Below are 25899 nucleotides of genomic sequence, written 5' to 3'. Positions count from 1 at the left end.
ATGAATTTTTCTAGAAACACTTATTAAAATTTTCTTCTAATGCCTAGTTATTAATTAAACTCATGAATATAAACAGCTACTAAAGAAGTGAAAGGTAAGATAAGTTCAGCATCAGTTGATGTAGGGATAAAAAGGTTGATGCTTACCTTTAATATGAATTTTCTTATAAGCATACCACGAAACAGTGTTAGAGCTTAGACGAACAGCGTTCAGATGTTGAACATATCCTGTAGGATTCTGGATACTGTCTGTAAGAGCATACATAGATGGAGCCAGCTTCTGTACTTTCCCGAAGGCGCTCACTCGCCAGTCTTACAAATCGATAAATTCTCATTATAAAAGAAGGTTGAGATACGTTTTAGTATCTAAAGAACGTTTTAAAAATAACAATAAATCATATTTACCTCCCTGTAACAGCTAAATTAATGCTATATTATCGAATGATATAACCTGGAAGCTAGAGTAAATCCATCATTTAATGTAAGAGAGTGTTGAAAATATTGGGAATTCGATAAGGAAAATTGTACTTTATAACTGTAAATACAAGAAAAACACGATTCTAAACATGTTTATGCTTAAATATGTTGATAAATTTGCACATGTGTAGCATAGAAAGTAGATAAATTTGTATACATAAAGCATAGTAAATGATTAATTCATGTTTATGTAGTATAAAAAACTAGATAAATTTTCACATGTATAGCATAGAAAATGGATAAACTTGTGCATGTTTAGCATAGAAAATTGATAAACTAGTGCATAAATATTGCATCAAAAGATGAAGAAAATAACTCTAAATTTATCAAATAAAAACTGATTTTAAAAGCATATGATAAATAAAAATGTCAAAAACCCGTTTAAATCATCTAAAAAAATATTTTTTTTCCTCTAACAATATCGATTTAGAAGCTTTCTTCAGAAAACTTCTTTTATAAAATATAGTTTAAATAATATAAAAGTATCATTTTATTGCCATGAGATGTGAATATTTTTCTTAAATAATTAATTTAATTTATTATAAAAACTAAGAAAAAATAATAATATTTTTGTTTTTTATAAGAATTAATATTATTTTTTTTTGGACAACAGGTCTGAATTCTACAGGTTTTGGCTGACTTCCTCTTGATAAGAAAATAATTCTCTTCCATCTCTCTGAAACAATTATTGGAGAATTGCCATGACTTAGGGGTGAATTTCTTTAACTTTATATATATATTTTTAAAATTTCTTTTCCTTTTTTTTATAATTAAAAACATTTAAAGACATTCGGAAATCCATCATTCGATCGATTCTTTAATTTAATCAAAATTGTTCTTCAATTAATAATAGAAAATTTATTACTTTAATTGAAGAATTCTTTCGGTCTTTTTTAATAAAAATTAAATTTATTTAGAAATATTAAAGTAATTTAAATTAAAAAAAGGAAAAAAACAATTTAAATTTTTATTTTCGATCTTCTAGAGAACCGAAATAAATTTTTTATTACTTAAATTATCTTGATAAATTGATACGCATCTTTGGAACTTCTCTGGAAAATTGTTTAAATTAAAATAAAATCGTATCGAAAAATTGATTTTAAATAATAAAAAAATGCTTTAAATTTTTTATAAAGTGATATTTTTAAGTTTAAATTTTTAAATTAATTTAAATTTATTACTTGAATTTTTAAAGGAATCGTTGAATTTTTAGTTGGAAAATGATCGCATTTATCATCTTTCTTATCTTCTGTACCATTTTAATTAATTTATTACATCAAATGTAAGACAAATACGTTTTCTAGATCTATCTAAAAGCATTTTTCATTTTATTAGATACTTGAATTTTTAGAAATTCTTCAAAAAATCATTAACTTTGATTAAGTTTTTTTGAGGGGGTAAATTATTGGAGAAAACTAAGATGAAAATCGTTAGAAACTTTTATCTGTTTAAGTATTAATCTTGACATAAAAAACACCTTTTCTACTTCAAAAAACAGCTTTTCTTCTTCTTCTTTCTTCTTCAAAAAATAAAAAAAGGAGAGGAAAAAAGACAATAGAAGATAGATACAGTTATTGATTGATCCCTACTTTCACGTAAGATGCATAAAACGTCTATAGACAGGTGGGATTTAGCGACGTCAAAATCATTCAAAACACGGAATTCATTACTAAATAACCTAAAAATAATAATTATTTACTAAAAAATTTAATTATTTCGAACAACTTTTCCACATTTTCCTCATCTTCTCCAAAGCATCATCATCGATCTTTAATGGTATCCAGCATCCTAACGGATGTATGATTTAATAGATATTATCTGAATGAATTTATAATTAAATTAATGATAAAATTATAGTTAAAATAATTGATTTTAATTATTATTACTATTATTATTATTAAAATATATTTTATTATTAATGGTTTTAATTCCTAACAGCAGATGGCGACACGAAATTTATCGATTTTTTGTGTAAACGAAATCTTAACACGCATGGGATGTTGCAGAGGAGATGCTTTCAGTACGATTTATTCTAAACAAGTTGGGTCACTTTGAGGAAAAGAATGGCTTTTCTAGACTCACAATATTGCATTTTGTGGATTACTTTCAAACTTTTCACTCTATCCTACACAATAAACTACATCACGAAAATTGAAAGATTGCATCGGAAGAGCTGGAGAATTTAGTTTTTTCAACCTAAATTTCTTTCAAAATCGTATTTGCAAGAGAAAATTGATCTTAAAATAGCTAAAAGTTTATTATAAAAAATTAAAATATTACATTTTTCTCCTGTTTTAACGTTTTTATCTATATCTAACCATAAAAAATGCATCAGGAGAAATGGAGAGTTTTGATTTTTTTTTTCAACTTAGATTTTCTTTAAAATTGTGTTTTTGAAGAAAAATTAAATTTAAAACATAGCTTAAAATTTATTATAAATAATTAAAATTTTATATTTTATTTATTTATTTTTTTAGTGTTTTTAATTCTATGTTCGTGATAAAGATTGCACTACGAGAGCTGAAATAATGTGAATATTTTTGCTTAAATTTTTGTTTAAATCGCGTTTTTAAAAGAAAATTAAGCTTAAAAACACATTAAAGCGAATTAAAATTTAATTATTCTATCTATTTTCAATAATTTCGCATAAAAAAATACTTAAAAAATTGCATAAGAACGCAAATTCTCTACATCTTACAAGTGGAGAATTTAAATTTTTAACTTAAATCTTCTTTAAAATTGAGTATTTTAATAATTTCACTTAGAAGTTTACTTAATAGTAATGAAATATTTTATTTTATATTTATTTTTTGAGATTTTTAAGCTATCCGTCAAGATAAATAACCTCAAAGATTACATCAGAAAAACTGAAAAATTGGGATTTTTTTGGTTTTATTTTTCCTAAAATCTCATTTTTCTAAAAAGATCCAAGCGTAAAAAAGCTAAAAATCCATTAATGGGAATCAAATATATTTTTTATTTTGGATTTTCTTTCGAAATTTTCGCGCTATCCGCTGCGATAAACTACTTACCAAATTGAACGATTGCATCGGAAGAGGTTCAAAAAACATCCCATAAAATCCCAAATTTAAGCTTAAAAACTTTAAAAATAAATCAATTTATAAAATGTTAAAAGTCTGAAAATTGTCATGTACAATAAATTTTTCAAAGAAGTTTTAAAATTTTATTAGAAAATGATCCAAAGACACCGCCAAGTTTAACATAAAAGTAAGCTTTAAACGTCTGAAAAAATCATTTAAAACACAATAAAATATTTTAATTTTAATTTTATTGTTACATTTAAACCCTTTTTTACCTTTTAAAATATTATATGTACCGATTTTTTAGAATAAAGCAATGAAAAAACTCTCTCCTGGACGTTATAACTGGAAGAATGATAATATTGTCTACTTTTATATAAAATGAACATGGAATATTCTGGGCGTGGTAAGGCAAATGTCCTTGGCAATAATGGCTTTCTTCCATCACAGTAATGGGCAAGTCTACTCCATCTATTTACCATGATGCATCTTTTAATTCTAAATTAGTTGCAACCGTGCAACTACATGATATAATATTTATTACTATCGTACTTGTGTTTGCACAATATATAGCTATACTTATCTCTTCCTTACATAAATATATATATTTATAACCAGAAACAAGTCAAAAACTTGGGTTAAACGATTAATTTCTCATCTCAAATAATGTTAAACAGAGAAGTGTTTATAGAATATAAACTATACACACGAATTATAATCACTTCCTTTCTCCTTCTCCCTTATATATATATATATATATATATATAAATATACTATATAAATTTATAGCTATAAAACTGTATTAATGGGTGATACACTCTCTAAAATGGTATTAAAAAAGATTTTTTCACATCTAAAGTTAAATCTAATCACACCTTTTACGTTTATTCCCCTTTCGAATAAATGTATGTATGTTTATACATAGAAACGAGTCAGAAAATTATGTTAAATTAATGATTTTCAACTTAAAAGATGCTAAACAGAGAGGAGTGTTAAGGTAATATAATGCTATACAAGAATTTTAATCACCCCTTCACATTTAATTCCTCTCCTTTGAATAAATGTATAGTAGAAACAAGCCAGAAAATTATATTAAATTAGTAATTTTTCACTTGAAATAATGTTAAATAGTGAGGGAAATTTGTGTAATATAAAACTATAAACACGAATTCAAACTATCCCTTGACATTTCTCCCTCTCTTCGACTACATTCCCACGTGTTTACCTACAGAAAACTACGTAAAACAAGTGATAATTCCCTAAAATTACATTAAAGTAGAGAATGTTTACACAATATATAGCTATACACACGAATCCCACCCTCGAATCTCCTCCCTCTATATAAATTTCCTAGTGTTTGTATGATAGAAACAAGTGGAAAATTGCGTTGAATGAACGCAATTCTCCTTAAACAGGGGTGTGTTTCGGTGTTTATACATTAGATATAATACAGGTTTGTAATGATGGTTAAATGATACACACGTAGGTTTTTCCCTTCACCCCGGAGACAATGGTTGGATCCTGAGGCGTTCACTTCTGCTCACGCGCCGTAGTGTCACTATCGACACTCTTCACGTGGTGGATATCTTTGTACAAAGGAGAACATGTGACACTGGATTTAAAATATGTCGGCCAAATGTTGGTGCCGTTGGGTTTATACCACTGTCAGGACTTATGTTCTGTTCCCTATGATGCTACCTCCACTTACAACAACACACGTAAGATATTCTATATTCATTCTATGCACCTCCCGTTCGTTAGAAAAGTCTTTGGATAACCTCTAATTACTCTTACGTAGTAATCAATCGTAGAATAGAGCACGTTCTGCTTTCCTTTGTGCAATATTCTATAGGATATTCGGTTAAGAATAATTGATACAAGGTTAATTATTCTAGGGAATATTTCGATAAATTATTTCATGTAAATACTAAATAAAACTACTTTATAGAAGATTATTTTATAGAATATTTGAATTGTCTAATAAAAATTGTTTATAGAGTATAATAAATATAATTGAAAATGAATATTCACAGCTATTCTTAAATAAATTCTTCAAAAAACTAGTTTTAAACTATTATTATATAGGATAATTAATTTTCTATGAATATTCTACAGAGTATTATTATATATGGAATATGTGCTAGAACATATTTGAAATATTCGAAAGAATATTATTACAATATTTGAAGCATTTTATATTTTATAGAATATTCATTATTCTATTTCAATGTATATAGAACACGTTGAAATATAATTCATATTCCAATATATATTATAGAATATTTATTAAAAATAAATATCTGATGAAATTATTTAAATAAAATATTGTCTACGAAAATTTCTAGCATCATAAGCTAAAAACATTTCTCTTTCTTCACCTAAAAACACTTCATTTGCATATTTAAGGCGATGGATTTTTTTAATAATTTTTATGTGTTTTACCACTTTTCTGTTAATAATAGTAATTATCTGCCTCTTGACATTTTTTAATTTAATATTTCTCTTCGCAAATAACACATTAGAAAGTGTGGAAGGCGTATCTTTTCGAATCTTATCTGATGCTGGACATGTGGACCTGTCTGTGTGTGGTATGTGGTTTTTTTTATGTTCATCACTCAAAGAGGGTGGAGATATTGGAACAATGCCACGATTAGAAAAGGGGTACACCTGCACAACAATTGACTCGCTCAAGGACATCAATGTTTTTAAATTATTTATTTTCTTAAATATCGACACATCTATGTCTAGCATCTGGCATCCTTCGTTGATACAGATTCTTGGATTATTCTTTAAAACAAAATGTCCTAAAATTTTGGGGATTCGTGGAATTTTCTAAACATATACAAAACGATTCTAGGAATATTATGAAAGTTTAAAAAATTCTAGAAAATTTTCGAATATTCTAAACACAAAAATAGTGTAAGATTCTCATCACTTTTTTTTTGGATATTTTAGGAAATTTTTTGAAGGGAAGTTTATTCAAAAATTAATTAACTAAATGCAATTTTTGGAATAAATTAAAGATTAATCACATTTAATTACAATATTTAAAGTATCTCTTCCATTATATATTTATAAAAATGTTTCCAAAGAATCCTTTAATTATCCTTATTTAAGTGATTTTTTCATTTTTTTTTGAAATTTTTCCTATAAAAATGGAAATTTCAATTTAAATTTTTTTCGAAAAATATTAATTAATATCTTGTAAAATTAATTTTCTTTGAAGTTCTGCTTTGTCTTTAATGTTTATTGACATAATTTAATTTTGTTAATGGAGGACTTTCTAATAAAATGCAATTATCAAATTTGACGTTTAAAAAATTAATTATTGTACTTTTTAAAATAAATAAATTATAAATCTATTATTTTACTCATTTTTCATAATAATTTACAATAAGTTTAATTAAAATGAGTTTCAATATTCTAAAAAAAAATTATCTGAAAACTCTCAAAATGAATTTTTTAAAATATTTTTTATTATAATTAAAATTAATTAACATAAATGTATTAATTAATTTTAATTATAATAAAGAGTCAATAAAAATTCAAAAAATTATTTTTAAAATTAATTTTTTAATTATTAAATTGTTACCATTTTAAATAATAATTATTATAGACTTTGTAGTTTTTAGTTAATTAAAAAATAAATTTTTATTTTATTCATTTTATATGCTAAATTTCTATTAGAAACTTCAGGAAAATTTTAAAAAATTATAGAATTTTTTTGGAAATATTTTGCACTCCGTTTGCACGTCTAGTTGTCTATCCACATATTCGTTTGCTATCTACACGTAAATTTTCTCAGAAATTATAACAAAATTAACAGCTAAGATGGATGTTTATGGATGCACTTGCCTTCTTTCCATAAATTTCAATATGTAAAAATTTTTAAAAACTGCTAAATTTTATCGAATTATTCTATAAATTTTCTATAGTTAGTGTTATTTTTATATATTTAACTAATAAAAAATTGAGTATAAAGTGTTAAATATTTTAAAAGTTTTCTCTTGGTCATAACGTTAAAATTGAAAAAAAAAAAAATTCTAAAATTCTACGGATTTAACGGAAAATAAAATTTATAAAAGTATAATAATGTGTTTAAGCTAGATAAATCTTTTAAAAAATAAATAAATTCGTTAATTTTTGAAATTTAGAAATGAATTTTTTAAATAATGAGATTGAACGTTGACGTAATAATACGTTTTTTAAAAAGACGTTCATTATTACGTTATTTTTACGTAATAGGATACTTTTTAAAAATGTATTATTACGTCAATAATGTAAAATTCTTAACCGTTATTTTTAATTTTAAAAATTCAAAAATAACGGGTAAACAAATTTAAAAAACAGTTTAAACGTTTATAAAACTTTTTAAAAATAAAAAGCAAAAAACTTTATTTTTGTATTTATTTATTTATTTATTTATTTTGCATTTTTAATAATATATTTAAATTTTCATATTATTTTAGAATTTATGTATTTAACCAAATTAAAAGGTTTTGGCCATAAAAGTAAAAAACGAAAATATTGAAATTTCTAGAGAATTTGCGAAAGTTTCGTACGTTAAACAGATGTTCTCTTTAAAAAAAAAACAAGAAAATGAAAATGCGATTTACTTAAAAGACTCTTTTCAGAAAAAAAAGAAATAATTTAAATAATTTAGTTGTAGCTGTTTAACTCTGAAAGTCATTTATAAATATCTCTCGCCGTTTAAACTACTTGTAAATGTTGTTTATGCTTGAAAAATATTGAAAAAATTCAATTTCCAATAAAAGTTGCAAATTGTTTACAAATGCGTACGACTCTTTAATGGTTATGATAATGATTATGGAGGTAATACTCAAAATAATAATAATTTTAATAATTTAAATTTGATAATACTAAATTGCCATTTAAAGAAAATAAAAAACATCATGTTTTCTAAAAGAACAGCAGTTTTTTTCTGTGCTAGAGTACTTGAAGCACTTGCTGATGCTTGTTTTGAATGCCGTTTTCAGAGTAGTTTTGTTTATGAGATGCTTTTTTTCTACGTTATCATTCATCTAAAATTGTACACAGCACTTAAGAAACTGATTTTTTTTAGATACATTAATAATTGAATTTGGTTTGCAATACGTAAATATAAGGCATTTGAAATGCCTCTTATGTAAAAATTGTAAGTAGGATCCAAGTGATTTTTTAGATGTAATAATTGTGTAAATATGGTATAAAATATTGTTTATAAGGTGTTTAACATTAAATTTTTCATCTAAAAATATAAAAATAAGATTTATACACTCGTGTAAAACTTGAGGATAATGTGGTGTAAGGTATTTATGACAGGAAAAACAAGGATCCCATATATGGATTGCAGGTTGCATTGCAAATGATATCAAACTGCAAACAGTGTGAGAAACGGTACAGAGTGGGCAACATGGACGACAATTGAGAATGGTGTGAAAATCAGAAAGCGTACTCATGTGTTAGTCCAGGTAGCAAGGTGCGGCACAAGGACATTAATAGTGTGTGTGTGATCACCCCCACACTGCAAGACATGTACCACAACGCGAATGCATGCTGAGAATGAGGTTATCAAGAAGTGGCTGGGGTATGGCTTCTCATTCTTGGACCAGTGCTTCCCTGAGCTCGGGAATGGACCTTGGAGCCATTTGACGACGTGCAATCTGCCTGCCAAGCATGTCCCATGCATGCGCTATTGCGTTCAAGTCTGGCGAGCGACTGGGCCAATCAAATCGTCTGATATCTTCTGTATCAAGGTACTCATCCACCATGCCTGCCCGATGGGAACGCGCATTATCATCCATCAGAATGAAGTCATTGCTCACTGCACCTCGAAAGAGACGAACATATTGGTCCAGGATGACATCCCGATACACCGCACCTGTGATTGAACCCCGTGGGAAGACATGCCGGGGAGTGCGAGACCCCAGGATGATGCCACCCCACACCAAAACTCCTCCACCTCTGTACTGGTCCAGTTTAGTAATGTTCTCTGGACGGAACCGTGTCCTAGGTTCTCTCCAGATGAAGACACGTCGTGAATCACTGCTGAGACTAAACCTGGATTCATCTGTAAACAAGACATGACTCCATTGCTCCTGGGTCCATGTGTGATGTTCCCTGGACCAATTAAAACGAGCTCTTATTTGCACTTGGTTTAATGGAATACATCTTGCTGGTCTTCTGGCATATACGTGTTTCCCGCTAACCGTCTGTACACTTAAACCTTGAAATGTTGGTCCCTGTAGCAGCTGCAAGTTCTCTAGCGAGATCCGAGGCGGTGCTGTGTCTATTGCGTCTGGCTGTTAGGCGTAAGTAATGGTCCTCTTGGCCAGTGGTACACCTTGGACGGCCTCCCCACACCTCCGAGTGACGTTTTCACTCTGCTGGAATCGTCGCCAGTCTCTTGAGATGACACTTTGGGGGACAATCAATACCCGCGACACTTCCATTTGGGTCTGACCGCTCTCCAGTCGTCCGACGATCGTCTACGCATAAAATCATCCAAATGGTGTCTCTGCGCCATTCTCCTGACACGTGCACTACCAGTATGGCCACCAACACTGCTGTGTGTGTTCAATCTGTGATGCAACGAATACAACTATTGGTGTGTTGAAAGTGCGCGCGGCACGTATCTGACTGCAACGAGTGTTTAAAGTGCCACCAAGCGATAGGTTCGTGGATCAAGTGTGACACACAGTCAAGGACTTGAACTAAGAAACACTACATGCACTTACCACTGTTTCCCAACATGTTTTCTATGTAAATGCACATTATCCTTAAGTTTTGCACATGAGTGTAAATTGTTTTTTAGAATTATGCTTGTATACGTTGTGCGCCATATTGCTTAAAAGATTTTTTAGAACGCCTTGTAAAACAGGATCTACAAAATGTAGTTTTAGACGTAATAATGTTCAAATGTGGTCTAGAATACGTGATTATCGTTGACAATGATGAATAATTAACGATAACCCTAACGCACTAATTAACGCTAACGCAATTAAAATGAGTGAATTAGTATTAATTGGCATTGCTATTGTTAATTAGAATGCCCTAATGGCTTAGAAGAATGTTAGAAAACGGGACTGAATGTAGATAATTCAAATTTTTTTAACATTCCTATTGTTAAGTGACCAATTAAATATAGTTACAGTCGAGAGTTTATTTAATTTTTCTCTTTTTTGTGTTATAAATTTACAATATTTATAAAATATAGAAAAATAATAGAAAAACCTCGGATCATTCCTCCTATTTTGATGATGAGGATTGTGTGTATGACAGTTCGTGATACTCGGATATGATCGACAATAATGAATTTTTTCTTGTGATCTAGCTATGAGGTCAATTGATGTTTTCGTGTTGTGCTATGGCTCCAATATGACAAGAATAGACGATCCGCTACCACCTACGATCATTCTCTGATGAAAATTTTAGTTACACGAAAATATAATCGAATAATCAACTATGTAACTTTCTTCTATATAATTTTAAGTAGCTTAAACATCAATCACTACTATCAAATATACAATTAAGTATAAATAAATCGTTATTGTATAAAATAACTTAATCTTAATTTTTAAAATTTTTTAAAATGTTAAAATGTTATTATATAAAAGTAGGTGGTCCTCTGTCATAGTTATAAGAAAAAGTATTTAAAATGTTTCAGGATTTACACGATGATTGATTAAAACGTTAAAAAATAGGCGGAGTCATAAAATTTAAAATTTAATCGACCAACCGTCGTTAAGCTCGTCATATCTCTACCAATCAGTGTTAAAATTGTAATATTTCAAACAGTCTTTCTTACAAATTTCTCAAAAGAGTATCTTTTATGTTCAATTTTGATATTTCCTCACATTTTAACATTATTATATTAGTTAACATTATTAAATATGTTAAATTTTTATAAAATTGAATATAAAGTTACTTTAATTACGTTACAATTTCATTATTTACACATTGTAACTTTGAAAAAATGAAAAAAGAAACTACGAGATTTTACATTGTTGTTGAATTTGCCTTTGAATTTATTAATATTTTGCACGTTACTCTGTTATGCACGTTAGAATATGGCACGAACATGACAGAAAAAAATGCAAAATTTCTCTGATTTCTGATTTATAACTGTATAAAAATATCACTTAATTATATAACGATGACTCGTATCGTGATAAAATAATTTAATAGGTTTCGTGACACAATATGTGACTTCTTCCGCATTATAAAATAAAAACTTCTTCCCATTTGAGGTTAAATTCTTAGTTTTAGGCGAGTACACGTAAAATAGCTAAAATAATGAATATGAACGATATGAAATGTTGTAAATTCAGTATTTAAATTAGTTATAAAGTGTTATAATTTATCTAAAGCGTGTCAAATGTCACGTAAAGTAATTATAGAATTCGTGTTTAAAACTTTTCACGTTTTTATTCTGTTATATTATGAATATTTTTCTTTTATTTTAATATAATTTTCTTTTAGATATAATTAATTAGCTAGTAAAACATGATAAAAAGTCTTTATCAATTAAAGAGTTTACTAGCTAGTTATGTGTAATATTTCTCTACGAATTATATAATTTTTCTTGATTTTTTACATTAAAACCTATACAACCTAGTGACAAAATTAATAAAAAAAATTAAGAAGCTCTAGAGCATCAAGAATAGCATCCTTTGAGCAGGTTTGATGATGATCTAAAACCATGGTTCCCAAACTTATTATGCCCATAGCAAAAACCCGACCATGAACTCCAAGTGAAATAACTCTATACAACTACATAATAGCAGAATTACAAATTTAACTTTGATGTCTGAATGGGACCTGAATGGTGACATAAAAAATAAAATATAAATAAAATATTTTTTAATATTTAAAGTAATATTTATTGAAATTACTAGCTAAACCTTGGTTGTTTTGAAAAACGGATATAATTGAGTGAAGACAAAAAAAAAATGTGTAATGTTAGTGATGATCCTTATGTAATCCGTTACGATCTTTACGATGATCCGTCTCGAGTTGGTTCTTACGACTCGAGAATGTCCGTACGATGGTTCGAGGAAAGCTACACCTCCACACTCAGTCCACTGAATATTTACAGTTTATTTACAAAACAAATATTTACAGGATGTACAAGTTTGACAACATTACACATACGATGCAACAAAGGTGTGGTGCCTCGCGTAACAGCTTGTCTGTTGGGGACTATTAGACTCTGGGGAAACTCCGGTCGGTTTGCGGAGTTGGCTCAACCGTGTGGCCGTCCGGTCTCTACACTAACCCTTCTCAGAGGAATTCCTAAGAAGAGAACACTCTCTCCTCACGGGCTTCCTAAGTTCAGAGACTACCACGTATCCGGTCTCTCGCCCTTCTCCCCGTTCCTCTCGCCACTCTTACAATTTAAAGAGTTTTACCGGCGACAACTTGAGACCAATCAGGTCCTTCTTTTCCCCTGGGAGCTTCCAAAGACGTCCGCCCTCCTCCCGACGACGTAGCTTACAGTCGCGTCCGTCCCTTGTTTACGTTTTTCAAGTCGACCAACACGTGGCAAACACATTGACGTGTACCCATAAACGGAGACGCTACCCCCTTTTTTTAACTCTTTCCGCCCTGTGGGCACTAAGAGGGCCTCTTTTAGTAGGTCCATTATGGGTTCGGCCAGGCCCACAATGGGGCGACCGGGTGGTGAGGGACGGGGCCCGACATATCCGAACGGACCACCCCCCGAAAAATTCCTGGGATTTCTCGACCCGTTCAGATTCGATCCCGGGTCCCCAGAGCGGTAGTCTGCCACCTTGACCGCTCGGCCATCCGGCCGCTGACGCTACCCCTTTGTTCTTCCCGGCCGTTTATAGCCCCACGCCAGGTGGGACCAATTATCCCGGTCGCGTGGCTTTTCGACCTGCTACGCTAAAAGCGGACCTTTACAATGTTTTTCTAATTGGGTTATAAATTATATTACAAAAATATAAAATGAATAAGTTTTTTATTTTATCTATTGAATTTTCATAAAAAAACCATATTTTTATCAAAATAAATGAATTGTCTATAAATTTTTAGTCATTAAATAGTTTTTATAATTATGAAAAACAAATAATTATCACTGTTTTGGATAGAAAAATTAAATAAATGTATAAAATTCTATAAACAAACAAAATAAATTTTAAAATATCATAATGTATGTAATAAATGAAACACAGAGCCCATTTTCAAAATGGGCAAGCTTTAGCTGGTATTCCCACCGTGCAATGCTTGTCATTACTTGTACTTTATGTACTTATCTATACAGTAGAGCATCGATTATCCGACTCAATTGGGGACTGGGGTTGGTCGGATAACTGAAAAAACGGATAACCGAAAAGTATGAAAAAATACATTATTAGTATAGTATATTAGTACTGTACTTATATTTTACTAAAGACATAAAAATGACTACCAATATATTTATTACTATTTATTTTTAACTTTCATAATAATGAAAATGAATCACAATCATTTTACTTTTTATTAAACCTTTCGCGGACTCCCTGACGTTGTTCACGCACCCCAAATTAATTTTAATTTGCCACGGACCCCATCAGCGGTTCTAAGGACTCCCAGGGACAGTAGGAACCACTTTGTGAAACATTGATCTAAAAGATTAAATTAAAATGCTTTTTTTTATTTTTTTTATTTTCAAAATTAATTTGTTTTTCAAATTCTGCACATTTATCTGGATTTAATTTATGGAACGTTATTTATGAATTTATTGAAGTTTTATAGAAGTAAAGTCCATACTTCTTATTTCTTTTTTTTTAACTTTTATTATTGATGATAATTGAAAAACATGTTTAGAATTTTGCGTAATATTTCACAGCATTAATTATAAATAAAGTAAATTATACAAACAATTTTTTTAAATTAGATTTTATAAATTGGCGCTGATATCTCCATCAAAATGAGAGCGGTAAAGCATCATATATTAAATCAATAAAGTTGGTAAATTCGATTTAAAAATCTCTCCACAGCTCATTTTCGATTAGTAATGTGAAAACAATGCCTAAAAATACTTTTTGAAAGCGTACAACACCTTATAAATAAGTGAAATTTAAAACTGAAATTTCACAAAAGACAAGGATTTAGTTTTACCCCTTATGTTCGCTTCACTGCCAAAACAGCTTGTTTTACAGGGAAGCTAACGTTTCTGTTCATTTTACTCATAATGTATTGAATTTAGAAATAATTTTATTTTTTAAAAAACTCTATTAATATTATTAACCTAAAAACTAAAATAAAACATTCTTCAATGAAATGTATTTGGAAAGTTTAGTGCATTAAAAATTTATCAACTTTTTTCAGATAAATCTAAATGTATTAATTTGTTATATTAAAAAAAATGGTTATAAAACGTTTAATTAAATTAAAAATATAATTGGAATAGTTGTAAAAATTATTTTGTATTAGAAATTATTTAAATTTCTTTAAAATTGCGTGAATTTATAACATTATGTTTAAGATATTAAACAAAATCAAAATATTTTTGTTCTCATTAATAAAGTAACTTAAAATTGTATGTGGAAAGATGTTGATGCTATTCTTCTAATAGTTAGTATAAATATAAGAGGGCCTAATAATATAATAATTAAGTAATTATACTGTTTAGTTAAATATGAACTCGAAAGTTGAAAGGTTTCATAGTCAATTTTTGAACAGTTTCAAAATCATAATTATAATTAGTGGGTGATTATTTCTTTCTTTTCGTGAAAAAAATCAGAGGAAATTGAATTTTACTTATTCAATTCTAGTTATATATTTTTAAATACTTAATAAAATTTAGTGTCCAGTAATAAAATTTTAATATGAATAAAGTAAAGCAATTATTCAATTTTATAGAATGAATTCATTTGTTTAACAGACAGAAACTAAAGAATTTAAGATCCACACACAAAGAAATGTATTTATTCTTGGAACAGAAGTGAACCCACACTTTTGACAGCATACTAATGCTATCTGAGAACATGGGTTCGTTTCGAAACTTCTAAATTATGATGTTTCTAGCGTGTAAGCAGCTTCCAGAATAGATAAAAGTCCAATGAGATAAATGCTTCACCAGATGTTTTCGGAATGCTACGGAGAGACGTGAGTTCTGTACCCATTTTTATCATCATCTTAATTTTTCAGATAAATAAACAACATTTAATGTAAAAACAGTAGCAAATACGCCTCATGATGATACAATTAAATCGAGGTTCAGATTGTAAAGTTGCTGTTACATGAGGATTTGATCCACATCCTTATGTAGCATATACAATTAGAATAACAGTATTAAAATAAACAAAAAGAATAATTGAAAGCATATACAGTCTTGTCACATTTTAAATTATAATTTTCTTTCTAAACAGAAATATTTTTGTATTATTTTAAACATGAGAACAAAGGTGTGTGATATATATATTTTTAAATTTAAAATTGGTAAACTTAGGGATGATTTAACTCTAACCTACATATACTCAAACAAATAATGCATAAAATTCTCTAGATAATATAAATAAATTCTCCAATTCTATTAATTTTACATGTAATATACTGCATAAGAGTGAGTTATCTGTAAAGAGATGCTGAAGAGTAAGTTATCCACGATAAGATGCTGAAGAGCGAGATAACTATAACAGGATGCAGGAGAGACGAGTAGCAAACCTTATAATAAAAAATGAATTTAACAAATCAAAAATTGTTTAATGTATTTTATAGTATTTATCAATATAAAAAACCAAAAACGACTTGAAGATTATGCGATATAAATGAGAAAACTGATTTGAAAAGTGTAAGTGAATAGAGAACAAGAGAAGAATGTTAAAGAGAAATGGTAGCAGTATTAAATACAATAAAATATAAATAAATAAAGAAGCCAGTAAGATTAGAATTGGAATATAATAACCGCATCCTTATATAAAGAACATCCATGGTGAGGAATCCGAAATCAGGTTGGGTTCAAGTTGGAAAAATTGATTTATTTAGGAAAATAATCTTTCGATATTATTTAAGAAAATTAATATAAAAGGCCTAATTAAATTTTCTCAAATGAGAAAAGAAAGAAAAATAATTCTATAATTAGACTTAATATATTCATCGATTGCACGAAGATATTTTAATTTAAATATTAATTCAAAAATTATAATATTGATGTCTAAATATTTTATTAGAGCATTTAATTTTCTGAAGATGTTTTCATAAGAATTCATATTACAAGAGTTGCTAATGATTACCAATTTCACTAGTAATAGCGAAATTCTAAGAAATGCGGTACAGGCAATATTCTCTCATCGATTTTCTCTCTCATAAAATATTCAATTACTTAAAAGATGAATATTTTACTTTAGAAAATGATTAAAATGTGATTATAAAAGTGTTTTTTATTAAGAAAAAATATTTGGCGAGTATTTAATTTTGATAAAAATTAAACGAATTGTAGCTTATGTAATAAGATCAGTAGACAAAATGTGTTTTAAAATATTAAAAAATTGTTTATAATATAAAAAAGAAAATAATTTTGTAAAATAAATCAAAATTTTTAATCGACCATTTTAATTTTGATCGACTTGAACAAAAATACAAGTTTTTTTTCATAAAAAAGTAAATTAAAAGTGTGTATTTATATACATTTTGGATAATAAATATCATAAAATTTCATTATAATATATATAAAAATATAAGTTTTATATTCAATTATAAGCCGATTGGTGTATAGAATTCGTAATTATAAGTTGCCATTGATCTGGTTTCTACAGAGTTCCACTTGGGTTCTGAAGTTTAATAAACCATTATAAACATTGTACAATTGTTCTAACTTTATAAATAAAGTTTTGGGATTGAAGAAGAGAGATGGAACACAGTTCTTGTACAACTTTAATTGTGGCAATGCCACAGATAAGACATAGAGAGATACTTTTGTCAATGATCAATCTCTTGAAATAAGTCGCTGACCTTTCTTAATGGGTGTGGTAATTTAAAAGTTTCCTTGTTTATTTTATCTATCTTAAGTGCTAAGATCAATATATGTATATAAATAACACCGGCGTGAGAAATTGTGAGAGGTTAAAGGTGACTTTCTTGGAGTAGAACACTATTAAATTCTTAAGTTAATTTTTTAATTATTGAGAAAACTGAATTTTTTTCCGTTTTGAAGGAATGTCCATCACCAGTTCCAGCTCCCACTCCACAAGATTGGTTAGAAATAGAAGTCATAGATGAATTCAAAGTATGGCATTTATTATTTATGACTCTAGCATGCGCCATCACTCTTTGTAAGTAATTTTTTCACTTTCTCTTTCCGAAAATGTAAAAAAAATTTTGAAGAAAAATTATATTTTAGAAACTTTAGCAAACTTATAAATTATTTTACGTAAAAATTTAATTATAAAAAAAATTGTTATATATTTTTCTTCGTAGCCGTCCTCGCTTGCTGTGTCATGAAGTGTCGAATACCAAGAACAAAGCAAGAAATTGAAGCAGATTATAAGAGAAGATTAATTACGAGAAGATTTAGGAGCATGTTAAATAAAGTTCAAGTAGAGAATACAAATTTAAGAACGGGTATATTATTAATTAAAATTTTAATCTTTAGCGTAGTATTAAGGTACCATTTACACACTTTGCCTAATTTGTGTATATATATATATATAACAATTACAGCGCTCGAAAAAGTGACAGCGCTCGAAAAGTGACAGAATTGTATGAGAAAGAAGCGAGAAGAGCCAGAAGAAAACAAAGAAAATTACAAAAGGTATCAACTTCTCTTGAGAAACTCGAAAGCTATGGATCAGACGAGAATGTTGACGAAGAGAGCAGTAGTTGTGCAAGCAGCGAAGTTAAATTAACAGTGATACAAAAGATCAAAAGGTTGATAGGATTAGGGAAAATCTTCGAGCATAGACTTTGATGAAGAATAATACAAGAAACACCCAGAACAAAATTCATTAAAAATACAAAGAAAAAAAAATAAAATAAATAAAGAACAAAAAGTATTACTTTATAGAAAATGTAATTTCTTAGAATGAAAAAGTGGGCTTAAAATATTTCTTATTTTACTCATACTTCTCAGGGAATTCAAGCAAAACAATTACATTCCCTGATAATTATTCTTAATATATTTTAAATTTATCACTACTTATAAATTTTTATTATTTTATTTTTTTTTATAAAAAATCGATTCATATATAAGTATTTTCTATTTATTCATTTATTTATTAAATATAATTTATTTTAATATTTATTATTCAATAATTTACTTAACAATCTTGAAAAATTTCAATTGCACTCAATAGCGCTTAATGAATATATAATTATTTTTAAATGAATATTTTATTTTATTCCTTCATATATTATTATTATTGAATAGTTAAAAGTAATAGCTTAAATCTTGAGAAAAATTATATATAAAAATAGAATTTATTTATTAAAATAGTTAAGCTGCTCATTGATATTTGAGAAATGATCATCAAGATGATGCAGATGATAACAAAGAGATGGTTTTAAATGTATACAATTCTTTACTAAGTAGTACTTAGATATGTAAATATGCAGTTTTGATACATATTAAATAAATTCTTCCTTATGCTTTTTAATATATTTATTCAATTTATTAAATATATTATTATATAAAAAGTTTAAGAAGAAAATTTTTCAATATTATGTCGGTCGAACATTGACATTCTGTAAATCTGTGGGGAGTAGTGACTTAAATTGCTCTATCTCGTTCCGGATGAAGTGTACAGACAGATCGATATATCATCCATCAGTAGAGTACTATCTATCCAATCTAATTCCTGGAATATACCAGATAAAGGATCACCCCCGTCGTAAATAGTATTGATCAATCGCTTTAAAAAACACCGTGTATCCAGCGAAAACTATGGGACATATCGCCGCCACCATGTTTATTTTTTTCGGAATATTTCAAAGAAATGCACGCGATACTTAGATTTAATTTATTAAGAAGAAAGGTAGTATATAGATTAAACTCCATTATAATAAATCTTACCGATGATTCGCTGTAAACATAAATTTTACTATCAAGAAAATAAATGCTAGAACTATAGTTCAATATTTTTAAGAAATTTATAGAGAAAACGAATGGAAAAATCACATTGAACGCTCCGAATTTCTGCTTTTTAAATTAATTTTTGAGATTTAATTGTAGTTCTTGTATCGCGCCGTGACTCCGAGTTCGATTTCCGTTTAGAATGTTGCTCATTCGCGGCTTTAATAATGAAATAGTTGAATTAAATGAATAAAATATTCAAAATTTTTATAACGCTAAATAACGTAAGGAATTATTCAATCACGAAAAACAAATTTTAATTTTTATCGTCTATTTTTTTTTTAATAAAAATTCACCAATTTAAAAATATATGTGTATATTTCACTTCACACGTCACAAAATCGGATATTCCACTTCCAATAATATGAACGATTTGGTATTACGTAAATAATAAAGATCTTATTGGTTATTTTTGAATTTTGAATTAACGGCCGCAAAACTTCGATTACGATGAAACGTGTGCCATCTTTCGTTCAGTTGGATAATTAGACCCTTCCAAACACATCAAAATATTGCCGTTATTATATTTTCCTATAAAATTATTTATGAACAAATAATTTTATTTAATTTATTCAGAAAAATAAGCCTAGAATAGGAAGAAATTATAATATTAAAGTGATTGATTGTTGTAATTTTTTTGGGTGTAATTTCATTGCTTTTGGTAAATTTAGAGAAAAACTACTCTCTAGTCTATCAAAAGTATTTTAAATCGAAAATATTAAAAGCAATAGACTCGTTTTACGACCCCCGCTTTTACGAATGATATAAATTTTCCACTGTGATGATTTGAAATGACATATCTCTTATTGGCCATCCATCTTTGTTTGGTACTACGTATTTTAAATTGAATTTTGAAGAACGTAATCTCATTTATAATATTGAGTTTATAGGAAATAAAGGAGCCGCTTAAGGACGATTTTCTGTCATCCAATTAAAAGCAGATTTATTATGTTCAATTATTCAAATCGTACAATAATCGTTAATTGTAATTTCTGAATTGTGGAAAGTATTAAATAATTACCATTTTTCATGTTATAATTGCGTGAAAGTTCATCATTGGAACGATGTCTTCTATTCTTTTTACTTTCCCGGCTCTGTTATATACGTTATAACAGAGGGGAAGTATGGTGATCGGTCAAAATTGATCCCTCTCAAGATTTTTACACTTTTGGACTCAGGGGACCTTGAAATGTCCAGAAATGAAAAAAAATTGGGGGATTTTCTGTGTGTGTGGGGGACAGCACGCTTTTGTTTACCCTGTTTGAAGCTTAATAACTCATGTGCTTTTTGTCGAAAATTTCTGAAATTTTGCAGGGAGGTTTGTGTATAAGGGGAATTGATGTTGTTAAATTTTGGTAGTTAAATGTCGTCGGGGTGGAGAGATAAAAGAGGACCGTGTGTCATGTCTCGAGTAGGGTCGGACTTAATGACAACTTTACTCGTTATTAGCATTTAGAATTTTTTTTATAAAACACATTCCTATCCTCAAAATTAAGCTTTTTACGATTTTATAATAATTAAAAAATATAAAAAGTTTTTAAAATAAAATATCATAACAGATGGCATCACACGCAGTTTTAAATGTTGCCGGGAAAATTAAGCAATTTGTTGCTGGATTTTATTATTATTATTATTTTAAATCCACAATACAAAATTTAATTTTATGTCAAAAAACATTTAAGTTTCTGTTTAAAATTAATGAATAATAATTATTCATCTCGATTTATTTTTGTTTTTATGCTAGAAATTTACAAAAGAAAAAAAGTATAAAAATCTATCTCAACCATAATAAAAATATAGTTGATTAAATTTATAGATTGGTCACGCACAAAAAATACTTTAATTATTAGCAACTTTTTAAAGAAATTATTTAATTTTTAATTTAGAATATAGGATAATTTACAGTGTATTCTCTTCAGAGAAAGATGTATCAAGAGGACGTCGAAGAGTTATCTGTTATCTTTACATTTTAATCATGAAATCCCGAAAGCTTTTTGAGATGGAGGAATTAATTTCCCTTCTGCCACAGTAATTTTACAGATAATGGTAACATTAATTTGATGGAGGATACATTTCTTTTTGTTTTATCTTTCTTATATATTAACGGAAATTGCTGTTTAAAGTACAGACCATGCATCAGAATACGATTATTTCATTTAAAGTGAATTAAAATAAGAAAAAAAAAACATGGAAATGTTTGTAATTTCTCACGAAATCTCGTAAGTGCTCATGAAGTGCTCATAATTATCTATGAATTGTTTATAAGCGCCTGCGAAGTGCTCATAAATGCTCACGAAGTGTTCATAATTTAATAGATATATTAATTTTTAAAATTAAACAGTTTTTTTATTACAATAAATTAAATTTTCAGGGAATAAAATTTGAAGTATGATTTTTTAACAAAAAATTTTTCAATTATTAATTATTATTTTTTTTAATAAATTAAAACATAATAAGAATTTTATAAGTAAAATCATTTAAAATTTATATTTTAAAATAAATAAGTCACCGAAACGAAGATAATTTAGTAAATTATGAAAATTTATTAGAATTAAAGCGTTTGGGGTTTAAAACAAACACAATGGGGATTAAAACAAACACAATTTTTAAAATTAATAATAAATTAATAAATATTTAAAAATAAAAATATAATTCTTCTACTTATAATATTATAATTATTGTTTGTTATGTCCTATCACAAGTGAAACCAGCAAGATCTTTTATTTACTCTTCACCTTTGGGAGATTTGACGTTTTTGTATTTAATGATCCAACGATGGGTGCTTGATATTGAGAATTAAAACAAATTGAGACAATCCTGATAAAATTTCAATTATTTTCCATTCTTGTAAGATGGAAATTTATAATTTCAAATCAATCTGAATCTGTAGAAACAAGCGTTAGTATTAAGAATCATCAGTTGCTAGAAGATTCTTGCATGTCTTCATCATCACCATCTTCAAATTATTTTAACTTCGATGAAGAATAATGTTCATTATCAAGTGATTCTCGTAGAAAAAATAACAATTTTTATCTTCTTATCTGCCATGGTGTACTTGCTTAATCACTTTCTACAATGGCGTACTTGTATTTGTAGAAATGTCTACAGTTGTTGAACATCTGAAGCCTAATCATACGTGGGAAATTTTCCAGGAGAGCGAAACTTGAAGACGAATAATCATATCAAAAACTTTTATTTAATTTTTCAATTTTGGGGTTGTTTTAAGACAAATAAAGCATTCCACAATCGAGGGTGTACGATTACGTATCTCAATCACTTTTACAATTATAATTTGGAGAAATTTTACTCGTTCCAAGGTGAGGTACCTTCTGCAAATGCTCGCGACCTCAAGAGTGTTTTCAAATCAAACCCTCATCTGTACGAAGCGTACAAGATTTCTTAATGTGAAAAAATATTATACGCCTCACTTCGATCTATGGTTCAGATACTTGGAATGGTTTCAAAACAAGATATTATTACGAAACTATTCCAAATATTCGTTAACACTATCTTAAGAATGCCATAAATTTGAATAAAAAGAATAAAATTCCAAAATGCTCTTACGGAAACTATTCACAAGACACCATTTTAGAATTTAACAACCGAGAAGTATATATAAAGTGACAGTTATTCGATAGTCTTTGGTGTACTTTCTCGGTTCCAATTCGCTTCTTCTGTAGATAGACATTATTAACGACGTGGAACTCATTGAGATCATCAGTAAAAATACATCCATTTTCTGGACTTTAAAGAGAAGAAAACTTCATAAATACCACCATCAGTTTCGTAATAAAGAGCGCTATAAATTAAGCGTCGAAACTGTTATCGAAATACTCAAAGAATACTTAAAAATTCATCAAAAAAAAGTCAAACTCAGTAATAATTCTAAGAAAATCATAAATAAGTTGAGAGGAGAAAATATAGGTTGATATCCCATATCAACATTTCACACAACATTAGCAACGATGTTAAATGATACGGAATCAGAAAACATCAACTCTCTGCAATAACATCAGAGGTCGATAAAGACTGACGGTTGGAAACTCTTTCAAAGTCTATCAAATTAATAATTTAATGATTATTCTATAAATTACACTTTACCTTCTTTAAAAATTATTTTGTGATTCTTATAAATTGTAAATTCTGATCGAATTTCTTGACTTAAATTTTTAAGCACTTTGCAATGCATTAAATCTTAATATTTCAATCGTTGTATGTTATTTATTTAAATTTCTTTTGTAATTTTAACCAAATGTATGAATGACTTGGTCGGATTTCTTGCAAATTAATTTGTAAAAGAAAAATTATACTACTTTAACTTGTATGAATAGAACGTTCTTGAATGTAGTTCTTTATATGCTTTTAAAGACAGTGCGCTCCAGAAGTCAGCTAAACCATTGATTTCATTCAAATACTTTTATTGCTTGCAAACTGTAGAAGAGTTCTTCATACTTGAATTCTTTTTGTTCAATACAAAGATTATAACACTTCAGAATTATAATTCTAAAGTTACATTTGCATACGCAGTTATACCTAGAACACAGAGCAAAACACATTTAACCGACTTCTGAATCACTCTTTATGTTAAATAGATTAAATTTAGGATTATTCTATCGTAACGAAGAACAGGTAAATTGCTTTTAAAAAATATCGGGTAATAAAAGATAACAAATTCCTGAAGCTCCAAGAATTAAGGAGGTCCTTAATAAAAGTAACATTATAAGTTATTAAACAGAGGTATAAAGGCCCGAAATTAGTTAATGCTTAGGCCCTCGGATGTTAAGTTTTCACAGAATAATAGATTAATATTTACAGTTTTACAAGCCCTTACATGGGTAATAAACAAACGCACGGTCAACTCTCCAGATACTTTATAATTTCCATATAAATATGCCACTTAAACACCATTTTAATTGTTTTTTAATACTAGCGTCTATTTAAAATCTATATCCTTATCCATAAACAAGTGGAACAGTTAACTGATAATTAACTAAAATGGCCAGTACATCAATACACAAAAATAAACATAAAATATCGACTTTGCCGTAAAGACCGTTGTGTTCCGGAGATGTTGAAAAGGACGAAATGTGAAGACATCGTCTCTTCTAATTCAGTGAAGTGGCACCCTATTTAAGATGTTAATGGGCAGGGTAATCAAGTCAGTAAACCAAAATGTATTAGTAGTGAAAATACATAGACTTTTAGGCTCCCCTTTTTACACCAGGTACAAAATAAGCGACGATATTCACGCGGTTTCTTTACAATTTTGCATTTGTATATAGATTTTTACTTATTTCTTTAGTGTTTAAGACCGGTCACAGGTGATATTCTTGCGTTCATCGCCAATACTGGAAACAGGACTAGAATTTCTGGAATCGATATCGATATATTGCCGTGTATGTATTATGTATTTTGTGCGTAAATTTATACAGTACATCACACAAAAACTACACTCAGTATATCATGAATACATTGTGATTCAACACGTGAAGACCTATAAATATTTTAAAAAATTAAAGTTTAAAGTTTGAATAAAAACAAAAAGTGCCAGTTCAAATACTATTTTAAATCATTTCGTGGTGTAAGTAATAACAGTTTACTACAGTTGTATGGTACGTATTTGATAATTATGCACAATACAGCTTATTAACAGAATAAATAGCATTATTACTTTATAAATTCTGAATAATTTTATAAAAAAATAAATAGAAAACAAAGTTTTCGTATATATATTCTATATACTTATATTTGTGACAATGTCTCTTGTGCTTTTCGAACATAAACACACAAAATATTAGCTTATTTCTTGTATTTTTTAGATTTCATGAGTAATTTTAAAATTCATATTTACTTCCTCTTAAATTTTTGCTTATGATGTACAAAACATTTATGAAATTCTTAAAGGATATACGCCTAACACAAAAATAATTCTCGATTCTCTTACATAATTTTACAATGATATGGGCTATGTAGAATAGTATGAGGACGTAACAATACCCTCAAATTATTCGTTCTGTTTCTATTTTTTTGTTAACTTTCATCTTGTGATATTTGGTTACAAAATAAATACTTTTACAGCGTGATAAAATGAACAAACAAATAATCCGACTCCGACTTTTTCCTTTTTTTAAAATGTCACACAATGATCTCTTTTATAAAAAAGATAACACTAGGTATACGAATATTTTTATCTAAAATTTCTCTATAAAAAGTCGTAGTAAAATTTATGGGAAGAATCAAAAATGGATATAATGAATTTACCTTGGAAAAGTTTTCTAGTACAGTACACTAGAAACGCACTATATCT

The 25899-nt window shown here is 28.1% G+C and overlaps 2 protein-coding genes across 2 annotated transcripts in view; one reads left to right on the top strand and one right to left on the bottom strand.

Annotated features, from left to right (window-relative positions):
* The window catches only part of Epac (Exchange protein directly activated by cAMP), a 58106-nt gene extending 57855 nt beyond the window's left edge, over positions 1 to 251 (bottom strand). The window contains exon 1 of the mRNA XM_067283023.1: positions 147 to 251. The gene's annotated coding sequence lies outside the window, so the exon portion shown is untranslated. The remainder of the gene's footprint in view (positions 1 to 146) is intronic.
* Positions 252 to 5069: 4818 nt separating this feature from the next.
* Positions 5070 to 19096, top strand: LOC136985695 (transmembrane inner ear expressed protein-like). The gene is made up of 4 exons (XM_067283024.1): positions 5070 to 5235; positions 17679 to 17796; positions 17942 to 18085; positions 18185 to 19096. The coding sequence occupies exons 1-4, from the start codon at positions 5143 to 5145 to the stop codon at positions 18214 to 18216; spliced, it is 387 nt and encodes a 128-aa protein (XP_067139125.1). The 5' UTR covers positions 5070 to 5142; the 3' UTR covers positions 18217 to 19096.
* Positions 19097 to 25899: the final 6803 nt, after the last annotated feature.

Source organism: Centruroides vittatus, unplaced genomic scaffold (assembly GCF_030686945.1).
Source record: "Centruroides vittatus isolate TY-2023 unplaced genomic scaffold, ASM3068694v2 contig_975, whole genome shotgun sequence".
NCBI classification, from domain to species: Eukaryota; Metazoa; Arthropoda; class Arachnida; order Scorpiones; family Buthidae; genus Centruroides; species Centruroides vittatus.
The sequence above is the reverse complement of the archived record's forward strand: the minus strand, read 5'-3'. Positions and strand labels throughout refer to the sequence as shown.

Bases quoted from the DNA above. Each gene is read 5' to 3' on its own strand.
- LOC136985695 (XM_067283024.1), top strand. From the start codon at position 5,143: ATGTCGGCCAAATGTTGGTGCCGTTGGGTTTATACCACTGTCAGGACT. The intron at 17,797-17,941 runs GTAAGTAATTTT...TTTTCTTCGTAG, and splicing joins AGCATGCGCCATCACTCTTT to CCGTCCTCGCTTGCTGTGTC. The intron at 18,086-18,184 runs GTATATTATTAA...TAACAATTACAG, and splicing joins GAATACAAATTTAAGAACGG to CGCTCGAAAAAGTGACAGCG.